Source organism: Mugil cephalus, chromosome 20, assembly GCF_022458985.1.
Source record: "Mugil cephalus isolate CIBA_MC_2020 chromosome 20, CIBA_Mcephalus_1.1, whole genome shotgun sequence".
Lineage (NCBI taxonomy): Eukaryota > Metazoa > Chordata > Actinopteri > Mugiliformes > Mugilidae > Mugil > Mugil cephalus.
Genome location: NC_061789.1, coordinates 10,875,221 through 10,891,637, shown reverse-complemented (window position 1 = coordinate 10,891,637; position 16,417 = coordinate 10,875,221). Strand labels below are relative to the sequence as shown.

The 16,417-nt window shown below is 42.2% G+C and overlaps 1 protein-coding gene across 2 annotated transcripts in view; it reads right to left on the bottom strand.

The window, feature by feature from the left end:
• Window positions 1–16,417, bottom strand: part of LOC124997259 (carbonic anhydrase-related protein 10-like) — a 96,424-nt gene that overhangs the window by 12,023 nt on the left and 67,984 nt on the right. For both annotated transcript variants that reach the window (XM_047570835.1, XM_047570836.1), the window contains exons 4-8: window positions 12,168–12,353; window positions 10,020–10,115; window positions 9,462–9,534; window positions 7,157–7,311; window positions 5,035–5,209 (exon numbers count right to left, since the gene is read on the bottom strand). In XM_047570835.1, coding sequence (XP_047426791.1) covers window positions 5,035–5,209; window positions 7,157–7,311; window positions 9,462–9,534; window positions 10,020–10,115; window positions 12,168–12,353 — 685 coding nt within the window. The remainder of the gene's footprint in view (window positions 1–5,034; window positions 5,210–7,156; window positions 7,312–9,461; window positions 9,535–10,019; window positions 10,116–12,167; window positions 12,354–16,417) is intronic.

Genomic DNA, 16,417 nt, shown 5'->3' with positions numbered 1-16,417 from the left:
AACCTCTGGTACGACCCAAAAAAAGTCCTGGTACCCCATAACATGAACATCTTCCAAATCTAGCCAATGGGAAATGTGACAGAACAGCACACTTTGTCAAAGTTCGGTCCGAAAACATTTCAGCCAGAGAAATATGATTTGATCAAACTGCATTTACGCTTCAGTCACGACTGGAATCTTGAACAGACTGGAAAACAAAAATACATCGAAGACACATTAAAGGGAGATTAAAGACCTGACTGAGATCCATTCTTGCTGCATTGAACTTGACGAAATGATCCGGAGAGCCATGACAACTCTAAGCTGCTGCAATGCTTCCCTTTCTCAGCTAAAAGGTGTGACACATTTGCATTCAAACCGCTGGCTAAGATTCCCACACAGTGACACGGCAGCTGATTAGCCATGTCCTCATTTCGAATGTTATTGTAGACTTGAAGAACACCACGGATTCATTTGACTAGATAAAAGAGAATAACGTGATAACACTTTAAATGGGCTTGTCTGGCTTAATATAGCATGTTTGAGCACTTTTTGTAAACTGCCAATGGAAAATTGTGGTTTCATCGCAGCCATCCCACGATTAAACGCCACTAGCCTGAATGTATGTCCACACACACACACACACACACACACACACACACACACACACACACACACACATTATAATTATTATTTTGCATTCAATATCAAGCTATCCCTTAGCCCCGTTACTAAAAAATGTTGGATTCATGTTAATATTTGTTTAAAGAAATTTAAATATATACGTATACATAAAAAATGTCTAATCAACCAAAAATTTTGCGACCCCCTGCCATGAAGACCTATGGCGTACAACATTTTTGGACTACTATAGCCTAACTTTAATCCTCTATAGGGGGCACACAATCTGTTTCCGACAGTTGTTTTTGACACTCCGTCTGGCTGTATGTTTGGAGTGGCTGCTCTGCCGTAAAATGACTTTTAGGATCAATCAGAAGCTCCACTGATTTTATTGCACGATTAAAACCTACATAACGTAAGTTCCAGCACTGTATTATGCATAAGTGCATTAAATCAGTCTGGATGTTCTTTGCTCTGCCCTTCAAAGGACCTCTCAATAAAACAAAGCGTGCCCCAATGAGCAATGAGTGTGCCAGGAGAACTAATCCTCCCTCTAGTCTCCACAAAAGCATAGTCAGGTATTAGGTTTTTAGAAATATTACCCACAAAGGGAAGGAGGAGGAGGAGGAAAACATATGTAGAAGGTTACTCTTTGAAAAATGACTGGGTATTATTTGATTTTGAAGAATAATGTGATTTTTTTTCTTTTATTCTAGGCTCATTTATAATATAGGAGTGGTAGGCTATGGAAACGTTTTTTGTATATTCATGCTGCCAATGAACATTATGCGCCGGTCGACTGGTCATTGGCTATAGACTGAGGTCAGCTTGACACATCCAGGTCCAAAGACCCTGATCCTAGCAGCAAAACCAATGAAACAAAACTGAGCGTGGACTGGAAACACATCTTGGGAGTCACAGGGTGTGAGTATGACAAGAATAAACTCCGAGAGCCAAGAAAAAAAGAATCGTGAATAAACTTCAGATGAAGAAAGCGATAACTACAGCCAAAAGATAAATCCATTCTTTTTTCCACTGTGATTTATTATTGCCCCGCAAGTGTGTTTTGAGTCTTTTTGAAGCAGCAGGCTTTAAGAGGAGAGTCTAGCCGGTTATTACACTCTCCCATGTTTTGGCTGTATATCAGTCTATCAGATTTTATTCCAAAACTTATCGTGATAATGCTTTCGCTTGATGCTGGATATTCATCATTTTCATACCACACAATGAAATGGCCTCAATATTGCTTGCAGCCAAGAGAAAAAAAAAATCTGTCCTGAGTCTACAGGTGTACAACCCTGCTCAAGAACCTTCAATAGTCCATCCACGCCTTGATGGAACGGAAGACAGGGGGCGTAACACCTGACCCCGGTGCGACAACATGACGCACAAGGAGAACATGACAAAGGTGAGGAATGATTCCACTGTGAATCTAAGGCTCTAATATAGATGCTCCACAGGGAAAGGGTTTAGATTGTCTCTATAGACACCTGCCTCCGCAAGTTGACCTACACCTCAACACTGTCTCATGGTAGTTCATGAAACGGTCACAATTTAATCAAGTGGTTTACGGCAAAGGACAGAGAGGAAAACATTGTCCCTGCACAATATATTTTAAAAAGCAGCCCAGTGTCAAGGCAGTGGAGGAAATGGTCTCAAATTTGTACATTCCAGGCACTGACCATGACTTATATGCAGACTCAAATGCCCTGGTCAATGATCAGGCAGGCAGCAGGAGTTTGTTTTTTTTTGGGCAAGCCTTAAGCAAGATTTATCTAATATTTACAAGAACCCTCAAGCATGTCCTTTTGCATTTGTTTTATGCTTGTTTTATATTCACCATGAACCTGAACTACAGGGTCTTCGCAGGAAAAGAACCCACGTCTTCTGAACTTAACAACTGTGTGAATATTTAATGCATGGTGGTTTACATTTGCACAAACAGACAACACATGCAAGCACACGCATATCTTTATTTTGTGTGTCACTTTTTATTTTTCCCTCTCTGTTCTCAAGTCAGCGCTGACAAAGGAACACGTGTCGGCATCTCTAATGATCAGGTGCGTCTCTGTACTTAATAAGCAGCTTCCTGCTTACTTCCTGCATTTGCTCAAAACAAACTAACCTAAACATGTTTCAGATTCAACCTTGAAGTGCTGCGCAATAACATCTCTCCTTGGTGCACCCGGAGCTGAAGGAAATCAATGTAGATTTTATGTATACAGCACTGTTTTGTGTGCTGTGAGCTCATCTGAGGCTAAGGTTATGAAATGCAGAATGCAGATTCTCTGTTGTATTATCTATTGCACAAAAGTGCAAAACATTTTGACATTTTGTGATAGGAAAAATACTCCTACACGATGTTTCAGCCTTCAGATGGAGAGAATATCACCTTAATATTTTCAGTTACAATGGTTAACTGTTATGTTTTGAAGACAGGAAAGTCATGACAGACAACTTGAAAACATTTAGGAAATTTAGTCTGATCTTATTTAATAATGTTCCCTTCTGTACAAGCAATAGTTTAGCAAATTAAAGTCAAATCTTGCATTCTTGCATCTTGCAGTGATGAAATGATGACTCCCAATATGTTCACAGATAAGAAGTCCTGCTAGTCATGATCGTTGTCAAATGCTGAGCATCCACTGCAGCCCGTCTGACAGACAAATAGATATATTAAGGACTGTATGTGCTATAATTAAACATACATCTGACAAATATTTCTCAATCATCAGTATTCACTAGTGTGTCACTGACATCCATTTAGTAGGTTCTTTAACAACAAATGACAATCTGAACTAACTTGTAATTTTAACAAAGCTACAACAGTACTGTTTTTTCAAGTGAGTGGCTGTAGCTGAGGAGGAAACATCCTAGCTGGGGAGCATGCTAAAGGTAAGGCCGAGTGGTTTTAGTAGTTGGTAGTAGGGCTAAGCTAATCTCTCAGTTGAAAGTCACATGGTTGTGTGGTGGCAGCATTGAGAAGGGTTGACACCAGGAAGCTAGATCTCACTGTTCAGCATTCTTGAGCTGGCATGGGCCTAACTTAAACATCGGCGAAGGAAGGTGCCCACTTGAAAACCCAAATGATGTGCCACATACTACCTACTGCTGTTGGCTAGGCTAGTTAACTGGTGTACTCTTGTTGGTAGCTGCCTGTTAGCCTGCTGGTCGATTTTTCAGTTGGATTCGGGTTCTACCTGTGTTTTGCCTCAGATCTTGGCACAAGGGACAAGTGTTGGTTGAAATGTAGTCACATATCCCATCACTCCTTACCGAAAACACCCCCTACTGTCAGGGTGGTTGAAATGCTGGCATTTCCCATTCACACTCCACTGGTGGATAGGATTATATGGGCCCACTGCTGTTGGCTAGGCTAGTTAGCTGGTGTCTTGTAGTTAGTAGCTGACTGCCAGCCTGCTAGTCGGTTTTTCACTTAGACTGGACTTTTAAATGTGTTTTACCTCGGATCTTGGCACAAGTTTTTTGGATTATCCGAGTGGGGGCAGAGCAAAGCACAACTCGGAGAACATGGCGACTGGCTTCGTTAACTTCTGACTTTAAACTCTCTCTTCAGAAAGCCAGTGGGTGACATCACAGTCTGTTTGTCCATTTTATATACAGTTAGTGGAGGGTTAGGTGGGTGGGTATAACTCTAACAAACTTCATTCCACCCACCCCAACATGACCTCCTATTTTTGGAGTAAATAGCAACTGCAGACTTCGCCCACTTCAGGCTTCAAATTCTTCAGAAATCCAACAGGTAATTTCACAGCAGTCCATTCAGTGGTGGAATTATGGTGCCTATAATGGGATCCAAACAACTTTTCTCTTGTCAACAATATACCAGTTACCACAACAACAGCTCTGTGCTGCCTTCTGAAGGATTCTACGGTGGTCCTTACAAATGTGTCTGCAATCTGCAAAGGACCGCGATTTGTCAAATGCTGCAAAGTGAATCATTATAACACTGCCACAGCTGTCATCTGTGTCTAAATGATTCACCGTGACCATTGTCCTAGTCACACCTGAAGCAGCACGCTGTACTAACCCGGCTGACACAGCTGCTTGCATTTATTAAAGCAGAAATTTCTGAAGTCTAGAGGTCGTCAGATTGTAATGAAAATGTTAAAGCATCTGTTGAAAAGCGTTATTTAACTGACTGTTACTAACAGTGATGCACTGGACTTGACAGAAAGTTTCCTGGATATTTATAAATGAATAAGTGGGACCCATGAGCCTGACAGTTTTGGCAAAAGGAACATGCAAAAGCTGCCCTAATTAGCTTTAAAAGGATGGAAAGAGTAAAAAGGAAAAGGAGAAATCACACTTGGCATTCATTTCTGCTGCAGCTGAATATTTCATGATTGTCTTAATTTATTAATATAAAAAATAAGAGCACCACTCTCCCTCCGCTGCTACCACTCATCTTACCTCTGTACTGTGGGCGCAGGGCGCGGTTGTTGGGGCAGTCGCGGCCCTGCTTGCTGAAGTTGATGTTGGTTCGGATGCAGCGCTGCAGCAGAGGCTGAGTGGGCCGGGTGTTGTCGCTCATGCTCATGAAGATCTTGTAGGGCTCGTTCTGGCTGAGGAGGCGCAAGGAGTGCATCTGCGGGAACACAGCTGGGTTTAGTTCAATGGGAAGCTACGATTTTATGACTTCATCTGTACTTTCTCAACTGAGTATTACGTTGAAAAAGACAAATTTGCCCCCTCTGTGATACTGAGACCAAGCGAGGCAGTTTTTCCATCGTGGCTAAAATTTAATAATGCAGGATTATGTGATGCACACTAACCCAAAATATTTTTTTGCCCATGCATTCCCCATGAGACAGTGCTTGAGAGTTATAAGTGCATGACTTTCTTTGCAATTCTTAGAAACACTTAATGATGAATCAGCGGTGGGGTTTGTGTCTCTCCAATTAAGAAAATTGTCGCAGCATGCTAAGAACCATGTCAGATCACACACGAGTAACCTCTGGGACGACATGTCTCGCAACCAGGAGCGCACAAACAACAAAAAATTTAAAATGCTAAACACCTGTGTGAATTGACAAAAGGCACAAACAGGTAATTTGACTGAAAAGCAAATGTTTCTTTCTTGCTTCTTTCAAAAATGTTAAAAATGACTACCGACATCTGTTACGAGTAATCTTCTATACAATTATGAAAGAGTGTTGGTTCCAGTGATCAGCGACGATGAAAGCCGTGTGAAGTGCTGAGGGGATATGACTATAGGTATGATTGGAGATAGGAGTGGAAAAGTGGATAAAGAGAAAGGATTGACAGAGAAATTAAAATAAAAGATCCGACAGGCAAGCGAGAAGAGGAGACAGGGGAGTGAGAGTCTGTAATAATGCAGTGAAAGTAAATGGCAGATGGTGTGTGGTGTTCATCACATTAATACAGGTGAGTGCCGCACTTGGATGTTGAGCTTTCTAGTCTGAAGAGGTTAAATCTGATCTTTGTAGCTGCTCTTCAGAGACGCAAAAGACACACTACAACTCGAGTGGATTTATAGCAGTGGCTCTTCGACTACACGGACATGTTACTAAATGTGCTATCACCTACATCAGTGATTCCCAACCTTTTTTAGTTGGAGCCCACCTGCTTCTAAGAACAGTACCGCCTGAAGTTTTTTCCGGAGGGAGATAACTAACTCTAACTTGCAAAATTTACATCCAAACGTTTAATATTAGTCATTGTTATTATCTTTCAGTCCTTTTTACTTTGTGGTTCCCAAGTTGGGAACATTCATAGGTTTGACATTAGTGTGTAACAATGGGAGTGGAACCAAATCATGGTCTTTTTCTAGATCTAATCAAACAGTGAATAAGAGTCAAAATAACGGTTTGGCTAACCAATAACCTTCGCGGGCGAAATATTGCAAAACTGCTATTCCTTCAATGGCCACTTGAGGGTGGCGACACAAGGCAGTCATTCCCCATAGACCCACATGTTAATAAGTTGGTACAAAAAATATCCCCAGTCTTGAAAACCGTTCCATTGGTTGAAATGTTATCGAGGTCACTTGTTTAACATTTTTAAAGGATGACATGTATGAAAAAACAAATAAACGGCTGCTCTGGGTGACGGGTTAACCCTAACCCTAACCCTAACCCCCCCCCCTCCCTCAGCTCCACCTCTTTGTGTTGTCAGGCACTGCAAAGATGACCATAGACAGCCACACTGAGCTTCAAAAGTTAACGGCCATATATCATGTTTGCGCAAAAAAAAGCAATTTTTTTCTGGGAATGTATGGTAGTCGGCGTGTGCTGTTATTTATGTACGAGTACATGCTGAAAAAGAGACATGCGGAGGAAGAAAGTTATTTTTTTTAGACTTTGATACCACTGGGAGGTTAAATGTGGCTTTCATTTAACACTTGGATGGGTTTGGGGAGCTTTACTTACACTAACTCACTTAGGAAAATATAGATGCTTTCAGTTGCACATCATGAAGTAATTTGCAATTCCAAGATGTGCGCCTCAAACCGACAAGGAAATTTAAAATTACATTAAGCGCTCTGTTTTTACTGCAGGCTGCACTCACGTACCTGCATCTGTGTGACATAGATCGGCTTGTTGATGAGTATCCACGTAGATGTTTCGTAGCAGGGAGGGATGGTGATGGAGCCCTCGTAGGTGATGTAGCGCGTGGTGTCAGGGTACAGGTCCGCGATATTCAGGCCCATCAATAAGAACGCGTCATCTGGAAAAAGAGAAGGCGAAGAAGTGAGAGTGCTGTGCCGGCTGACAGCCTGTTATGTTCAGATACATCGAGGGGAGTGAGCTGTCAGGAGATTAAAGAGAAGGGATGAATACATTATTCATGCTGTGGAGACACAGACTTTGGAGTTAACGTACATAAGGTTGGGAAAGTAGTGGCTCAGATGAGTCTTTCAGCATAAACATGAGTAACTACCTGTTCTCGAAAATGATGGAAAGTTTTGTGTTGGCAAAGTCCGCATCACAACCCTCACAGTGAGGACAAGCCTGCATAGTGAGGACCTTCTGAACTGGGATTTCAGATTACTTTTTGAGTGTCCTCGTAAACACAGGAGGACATTGGTGTGTGTGTGTTTGTTGTTGAGCACTGCGTCGGGGTGTAAATCTACCATTTCCGGGACCAATTAAAAAGGAAAGATTTGCTTTAGAAGCAAACGTGAACGTGTTGGCGTGGGGGGGCATTTATGTGTTTTTGCATCAATGAAGGACGAAACCTGCTCACACGGAGACATTATCAGGGCTCAGTTGTAATTTAGGCGCTATCTACTCTTTCCCAGAGGCTACCCTATAAAAATTTTAAGGTTAAACCTGGCATCTGCAGAAAAAATCCATATGTCCAAGTTATGTCTTATGTGGTGGCATAAACAAGGTTGCGACTGCGAGGCAGGACCAGTGGAGCAGGTAAAGGCCTTCGAGCTAGGCACGAGGGTGGAAGACAAATGCTCCTCAGGGTGGAGGTCAGCGGCGAAAGCCAAATATGGATCCGACAGCAGGTCAGCAAGGGGTCTGCCTCTTGGTGCTTAATAGGCGTTGGCTGGTGACATCGACAAATGTGTTGACCAACTCTGTAACATGGGAACTCCTAATTAGGGACCAACTACTGAGTCCCATTGACTAAAACCCTAAATCTAAAGGTCAGACCTTGCATTTTACTTGTGGGTAAGTGTACATCTATGCAGAGAGCATGCATCAGCATAAGTGACTCTCTAAATGACACAAACAAGTTAAAGTGTGTGTGTGCGCGTGGTTGCACAGCTCTGCTATGCTTAGCCCCATTAACAGGGAGGGAACTCTCCAGAGGGCTGTTCATCTTCACAGCAGAGGTAGGAAAACAGATTTTTGGCAATGTAGCACTGATTTGTGTGCAATTAAGAATGCGTTCTCGCTGAAGGAAAAGAACCAGAACCACCTATGAGTCGGAATTATCATGTTACAGTGAACGGCGTGGACAATATCTCCCAGCGTTCATGAATTAGCTGTTGTTCAGCAAGCTTCGAAAGTGAGTGGTTGGCTCATGAGTCATTTAGACCTGTGCATGTTCATGATGTGCCGCAGGTGAAATGCTGATATAATAATGAGTGGAGAAAAGGGAACAAAGATTGGCACAAAAGCAGGATATATGGAGCTGGCTGCAGATATGAAGGGCAAGCTTCGCTTAAAGCTGGTGGAAATACAAAAAGAGGACAAAAGGTTAAAAAGAATTCAAATTAAACACAACACAAGTCAGGAAACCAAAGTACACCGGGGAACAAGAACAAAAGGAAAACGCATCGATTCGAGACACAAGAGAGGTGAGGGGAGCAAGGGCAGGGAAACAAAGAACGGCCGGAGGCAAGATGAGCAGAGACAAAAAAGATGAGGGATTCTTTCAAAATAAAACAGGAAACAACACAAATAAGATTATTCAAATTGATAACCGTTTCAGATTGAAAGATTTCATTAAGACCAAGATTGAGCCCTGTAGATCTGGGGTCTTAGTGTTTTTCAGGCCAAGGACCCCAAAGTAATGGAGAGATTAAGTAGGGAACCCCCTACCTACTATATGTATATTATTATTATTTTGCACTCAATATTAAGCTAATAAAATAATACACAGGTTCAAATTATTTATTTTTTTTATTTCAAACATGTGCAACAGTTGGGTGGCCATCCACCTGCTTTTTCAACAAATTTAAATTTGTGGGGGGAAAACTGTCTAATCAACCAAACGATTTTGTGACCCCCACCACAGTACCTCTGCAGACCCCCTAGGGGTCGCGGACCTCCTGTTGAAGACCTACGCTGCAGATGTTCAGAGCAGGATTAGCTAATCTGGGGAGAGAGATGTGCAAAAAGAAAAAGTGTGCGTCTTACGTTTGTAGTTAATTCTGGTGATGGTGTCTCTGTTGAGCATACGGTTGAGAAAGGCGTTGGAGTTTTCCGAGAGCTGAGAGACAAAGAAAAGGAGGATGAAATATTCTTCACGAACACTGCAATAAAACACACGTCGCAAGTGCAAGTTCTGCCCTTCCATTTAGATAATGACCGTCTATAATCCACAGACGTTTTAAATGCACCATATGCTGTGGAGTAAGTGAGCTAACTGAAACATGAGATCAACTCTTGCTGCGCTGGGTCCGGACGAAACAATGCATTTGTCTGATGAGTCTGTCTGACGGTCGTTCCTGTTTCACTAGGAGATAATAGAGTCATCCGTTCTTGCTGTGGTTTGGCCCGAGACACTCGACAGAATACACCGAAAGGTTTTCCGCTTGAGGTCTTTTCATGACCTGTGAGATCATCACAAGAGAAGCGGTTCTGGAAATAACAACTAGTAGTGATAAAACAATTCGTTTATGGCCCTGATTGCTTCCAGATTGTGTTGTTTTCATTCAGATAGTGGGTAACTCCTTCCCAAATGGACACACGGACCTTTATGAAGATGGAAACCACGGCAATGCCATGAGGGCTCTTAGCTGCCTCGCTGTAGTTGGCGTAGAGATCCTGGTTATAATGGATCAGCTGGACCTGGAAGAAAGAGAAAGAGATTTCATCCAGCACTGCAACTGATGAACACTTATGAGTATAATGTGGTTCTGATGTTTGAGAGACGTACGTCTTTAGGCCTAACTGCAACCATCTCGTGTCATTTTATCGAAAAATACCACATGGTGTGACACCTCCATTAGCTCCTTCCCTTTCACCCATCCTTCCTTCCCCATCAGTTATCTGGTAAATTTATCCAGTGTAATTCTTCCAGGGTGTCCAGGGTCTACCCAACCGTCTTCACAGGTGGTTCTCCTCTGAGGACCTTTCAGATGTCTGAACGACAACGCCTCAATAATAAGAGGAAGATTCTGAACCCCTGCGTTTGCGATGCTGAGTCGGAATTTAAAGCGACATGTTAATCAAGAGCTACTACCACTAGGCTGAGCTCCCCTTCAACATAAAAGGCTACTGCAGCCCCTGAATTACTGTCGCATCTATAACTAATCTCTCTCTCGGCCTCAATAGTGAACAAGACACAGAGATAACTCTTTAAGTCACTTTTATGTGGGACACGACTTCCAACAGTAAGTCGGCAAACCAGTGTAAAGGTCTTTACGTATCCACTGGGATATGAGATTAAAGGATAACACCAACGAGTTGGACCAGGTTCAAAACATACTCAGTCTAATTGGGTCATTATTCTGTCGCGGTATCAGTGTTCTCTTCCTGTTCCATGGTCTGGATTGGCTAAAAGTAAAAGTATTTCTGGGATCATTCATCTTGCGGCTGCTTTGAAAACTAAACAGTGTGTACACACCTTTGTGTTCTAACCCGGCTCATCCACTAGACGCTACATTTGTTTTTCCTGCAAGTTGCGTTTCTCTTACTCTGTCCAATCCGTTTTGACTCAGTCAGTGGGATTACTTCTTTCTCCACAACATCTCTGGTAGAAGTGCAATCACAAACCCAATTTGCATAACAAAACTGAGAAGCATCTCAAAGGTTTACAGTTTCCTTTTAAAACATGTGCACGTCTCTCTGGATAAACTGGATTTACAAAACAAATACAGTATGGCGATTACTGTCTGGTTAAAGCATGGGGGCTCTCCACGGTGCACCAAAACTGCACAGAGACAGATAACATTGGATTTGCCACTTTTTGCAAACAAATGTTGGAGCTCGAGTAGACTTTATAATCCATAGTCAATGGGATACAACTGCAGTGTGTCTCCTTAAGACTGATAACTGAGTGTTTTACATGCGAGAGTCTTTAACCTGATGTAATTTTATCTGTCTCAAACATGCATGGAGACCTGCTTTTGTTTCCATCTAAGATATTGAATAAGGCCTAACATTATGACCACTAACATTATGACACAGACTTTCTGAGGGTGTCCTGTGGTGTCTGGTAATACAATGTTGTTAGGGGTGGGCTTCGGGTCCTATGGTTCCCGGCAATTGACCCAGGATTTCATCGGCTCGGCTTCAGTGTCAACAGGAATGCCGCGTCGACCTACTAATTTACATGATGAGACTGATGTACTTGCCTGTCACATTCTGATTTTATCAATGGGCGGCCTGTCAGACTGTATCATTGTAGAAGCTCCAGGGCTTGGAGCAGCTTAAAGACAGAGCAAAGTTTTGGTCTACTCCCATAAGAGACCAATAGGCCATTTTTCCAATCAAACAAATCAAATGTGTTGTTACACGATTGTTAATCGAAGCGCATAGGTGAGTTAGCCCTACGTCATGTTTAAGGAAATCGCACCGCGGAATCTTGATGTGAACTGTGCATGCGCAGCCGTGTTTATATACAGTTTGTATAGCTATACCCCACACTTTTTTATCGATCATGGCAGTGCACTGGCAAGACTGTAAGATCCGCGAGCTGCTCTGCACCCGTGGAGAAGAGGAGATTCAGTGCACTTAAATGTGTAATGATGATGCTGTCGACGCAATTACAGGCACAGGCATGCAGCCCTCACAGCGGGAGGTCAGACCCCGTATCAACCCGGTATTTTTGATGTGAAAGGGGTATAAGTCTGCTGACAACAATTATCTTACTGACCTGCCAGTTTTCGCTACACTCACCTCTCCAGGAAAGCCCTGGCCGTTGAGGGTGTGCTCTGAACCCTGAGAGTCTTCGCTCCCAAAGTGTAGACGGACTTCTTCCAGACGGTAGCTGTATCCTAATGGGCCTCCCGAAATATTCACCAGGTGCGCTTTATCCGGCCTCAGGGACACATGCTTGCCTGTGTTGTACATGGTGCCTCCCATCTACAGAGAAACAGACACAGAAACATGGCCGTTAATGATATGATTAGCTATATGCGTCATGCTGTGATGTGAGAGGACACCAGGGTAGAAATGAAAATGACAAAGAACGTATGAGGAAATAAAGTTTTTATATCTTAAAATGCATCAGTTACAGTGTTCATTATCTTGGTAAGGTTTCCCTCCTGAGATATAGCGACTTAGACTTGGGCTCGGGATTCTGGTGGTGGATATCCAAAAGGCAAATGGACTTTCTTGAAAGTTTCTTGAAAACGTTTTGCTGCTCATCCAAGTAGCTTCTTCGTATGAACAAATGAAAACAGGATACTGCAAGCAGTTAACCTCAGTAAGTAGATCCACTAAGCTGCACATTAGTTGTGCTCACTGTTGTGACCAGAATTCAATGAATAATGGAAAATGTATCACGTTGTTAACACTAATAATACATAAGCAAGAACTGTGTCTTGCCCAAGGACACTTCTGCATGTTGAGGGGTACTCTTTTACCCTAAGTGTCTTAATGAGACATTTTTTTTCCTTATTTTTAACATGGGTAATCCCATCGCCCCAAGGCCTAGCAGCACCATGGCCCAGTTTCAGGGCTATACCGGCTTTGCCTGCTGATTAAAAGCAGAATGAAGAAGCAACACGTTCTGTGATGTGTGACGGGGTTTGCTGCAACCTATTTTTTCCCCCAAGCTTTTATGGAAGCTCCAGTGAGTTGACTTTCTCGGCTTAATTATGGAACAAGAGGACATTTCTGCTTCACTTGTTCTCTCTGGATATCAATGGTGTGTTATGCTAAGTTATGTAACCGGAACAAGAAGCAACGTATGCTGTGAGAAGGGCAAAATATCTACAGCACCATGTTTGCTGGTAGTAGCAGGTTTGTATCAATCTCTGCAACATTAATTGAAGTAACTGGTACAAGCAGTCAAAGCAAAACTGAAGTGTTTCCCCTTCTCCATTTCTCAACCATGTAATCAGAGTAAGAATCTGAGCTAAATAATGCAATGATACAAACAACACTCAGTTTATTTTATTCTCGTTGTCTTCTGCCCACTTGTTTTGTGCATAAATCCCATACAGGAGAGAAGAGAAACGTTAATTCAAAAAGCCAGGGACGTCACTTTAGATGCAAATCGTACATTCTGTACTGGACTGAGTCTGTCTGCAGACGGATGCCTCTTTAACCGTGTCTTCGTCAGAAATGTTTTGGATTCGGTGCAGGGTGTTTGTCCTTGGTGGCTGGGAGAGAAATAACGTGATTCTGTTTGTGTGGATTAAAACAGCTTTTCCTGTTGCTCCTGTGTCCCCAGAGCTGTATGCTGTCAGTTCCCCTCCTGGCAACACATAAACCATTAATGCTCTTTATGCACTCCTCCCATATTCATCACACATATGATATGACATCACATCGCATTCAGATACTCATTACTGCTGTTTGTATTTAATAAAAGGTGGTGAACGCACTGAGAATCAGTTTAATTGTGACATGCCGCTGCATGTTACCGGGGTGGTATGAAATTAAACAATTACTCACCAGCCTGAAATCTGTTCACAGCATAATCCTTGAGGAAAAACACATTATTTTAAAAGAGGCCAAGGATTTAGATCTAAAAATGGCTGGATGATTCAACAAGTTGAGCACACAGTCAAAGCCTTCATCACATATACGCTGTATAGGCATATCTGGGACTTACGCAAGAACATTTGGATATTCTTATCCTAAAGTGTTGATTTGAAAGTTCATAGAATTCTGTTTTCAGCAAAACAAAACGCTGTCTCCATTTATAAAGAAGTCGGACAATAATTGGACTTCAAGTTGGACTTTTATGCTGGACGCAGCTTGAACATGTGAACAACATTGGAAACGTGTCGCCGGTTGCCTGCAGCTCCTCATGTAACAGCTCACTGTAGCTGCAGCTACTTGTTCCATTATTTCTGCAGTCACCGGATTAGTCACCACTGTGTTAAGCCATTTGCCCACAGATAATCACATTTACTTCACTTTTGAGTCACCCAATTTGAATTTAGCAAACTGAGTTCTCTGGTTATTTCTAATTAAAGAATGGTACCACCGACCTCACGAGGAAAACAGTGTTGATTGTTGGTTACAAAGTATGTAACCTATTGGAGCAGGGTGAACAAGTGCCAAGTTGCCAGAAAGGGGCTGTATTCACCCATTGCAAAGACACATGTCATCACTTAGTGTGGAGGAGGAGGACGTGTTCTCGTCAGTTGCATGTAAACTGGGACGAGGAATACATTCAGAAAATCGAATTTCAAGCATAGCTCGTATAAGCGAGGCAGTGCCTTCGTCTATAATGTAAAGCACTTATTAACATATTGCCTTGTTGTTGGAAGTGGTAAAATGAATAAACCAAGAGGAACCTAGTGAATGGAAAGGATTGTCTTGTTGTTGTACATAAAATTCATTGTACGAACATCCATTGTTTTCCACTTTAAAGTGTAAAAGGCTTTGGAGTTACAGTGAAGGAACGGCTGTTTACACAGAGGAGCATGGAACAGGCGCTAAGAACCTCTCAAGTGCTTTCTCATCTTTTTAACAAAACTCCATACGATGGGGGTGTTGTTGCACAGCAGGTGGGATTAGGCAATTGCACGAGGGAGCCTCCTGCGCCTGGATTCATGAAAACAAATCAAAAGTACTCCAAGTAATTGAGTACAAACAGGTTAACGCTGTTTGATGTGTGGTCTCAGAAAACTAAACCAGCTTGAGGCAAATCTTCAAAGGCCCTCCCCTGTTTTTCGTCAAGCGTGTGATGAAATCCAACGCGCGGGAAGAGAGGTGAGACGGGGGGGTAGGGGTAGAGTGGGGGACTAGAAAGAGACTAGAGAGAAGAGAGAAGAGAATTTTATATAAAAAAAGGACCATAGAAAAGACACAATCAGAATGTGTGAAAAATAAAAAGTAAGATGAGAGACAGGGATAGTAGTACACGTACATGCAGAGATCTGGACCAAAAGAAGCAGAGGTTTTAGATGGAAAATCTAATGGAGAATGGCAGAAAGGATGGGGGAACTGTGGCAAAGATAACACTGACGAAAAGCAGAGTTGTGAAGGGTGAGTGGTTCCGACAGTGAACACGAAATCTAATGAGGACGCCGGAGCAAACGCAGCTGACAACGAAGTGGAATGTAGAACGTTTCCACACCTTTACTTATTGACACGCAGCATCACATCCATGGATCTAATTAAGGTCTAGTGAAGGTGGTATAGTATTGTGTTGAATAAAGTTAGAGAAATTGCATGAAGTAGAGCTGACGAAGAACCCGAGCGGAATATCCCATTTTGCCCAAGTTTAAATGACATCAGTCAGCCTCAAACTGCTGAAATCTCCAGGCAACAGATATTATATTTCCCAATTTAAGATGGGATCAGATCACAAGAGTTTTGAAATGTGATTTTGAAATCTGGTTACATCACAGTAATTTGTGGACTGTGGTTCCTAAAGCATGAACTGAAGTGGGAAAGATGGCTTTTAGGTTTCTGCTCTTGCAGCATGGAACAACCTACAGTCTGATCTCAAACTTCAAAACTTAATATCTCTGGGGTAGCTTAAAAAGATGGTGGAATCTGTTGAGTCATATTTAGATGTTTTACCCTCCATGTTATGCGACTCTGACTTTGTTATGTTTTTATGTTAATTCTTGTTGAAACTGTGTTACTGCAACGCTTGGCCATAGACTGTATATAAATATGGACAACACGCCTCCACTCCCTTCCATAAGCCAAACTGACGCTATTTTCCCAGGGATAGGGGTGGATAATACCAGTTTCAAAGAAATGCTGGATAATACATTGCACTTAATTTTTTTTTTTTATTTTATCCAACTCTGATGGTTCAACGGACTGCTTCACAGAGTGGTTGGCATAGCGACTTGTAGACATGTTTCTGTAGCGTCAAATAATCAACTAAAATGAAATTGATCAGACACTTGAGTTTGCATTATATTCACTACGTAAAATAAAAGAAATCATCCTTTTGTGTTTTAATATAACCAAAGTACCACCCACTAACATGGAGGGGGTGGAGCTTATGA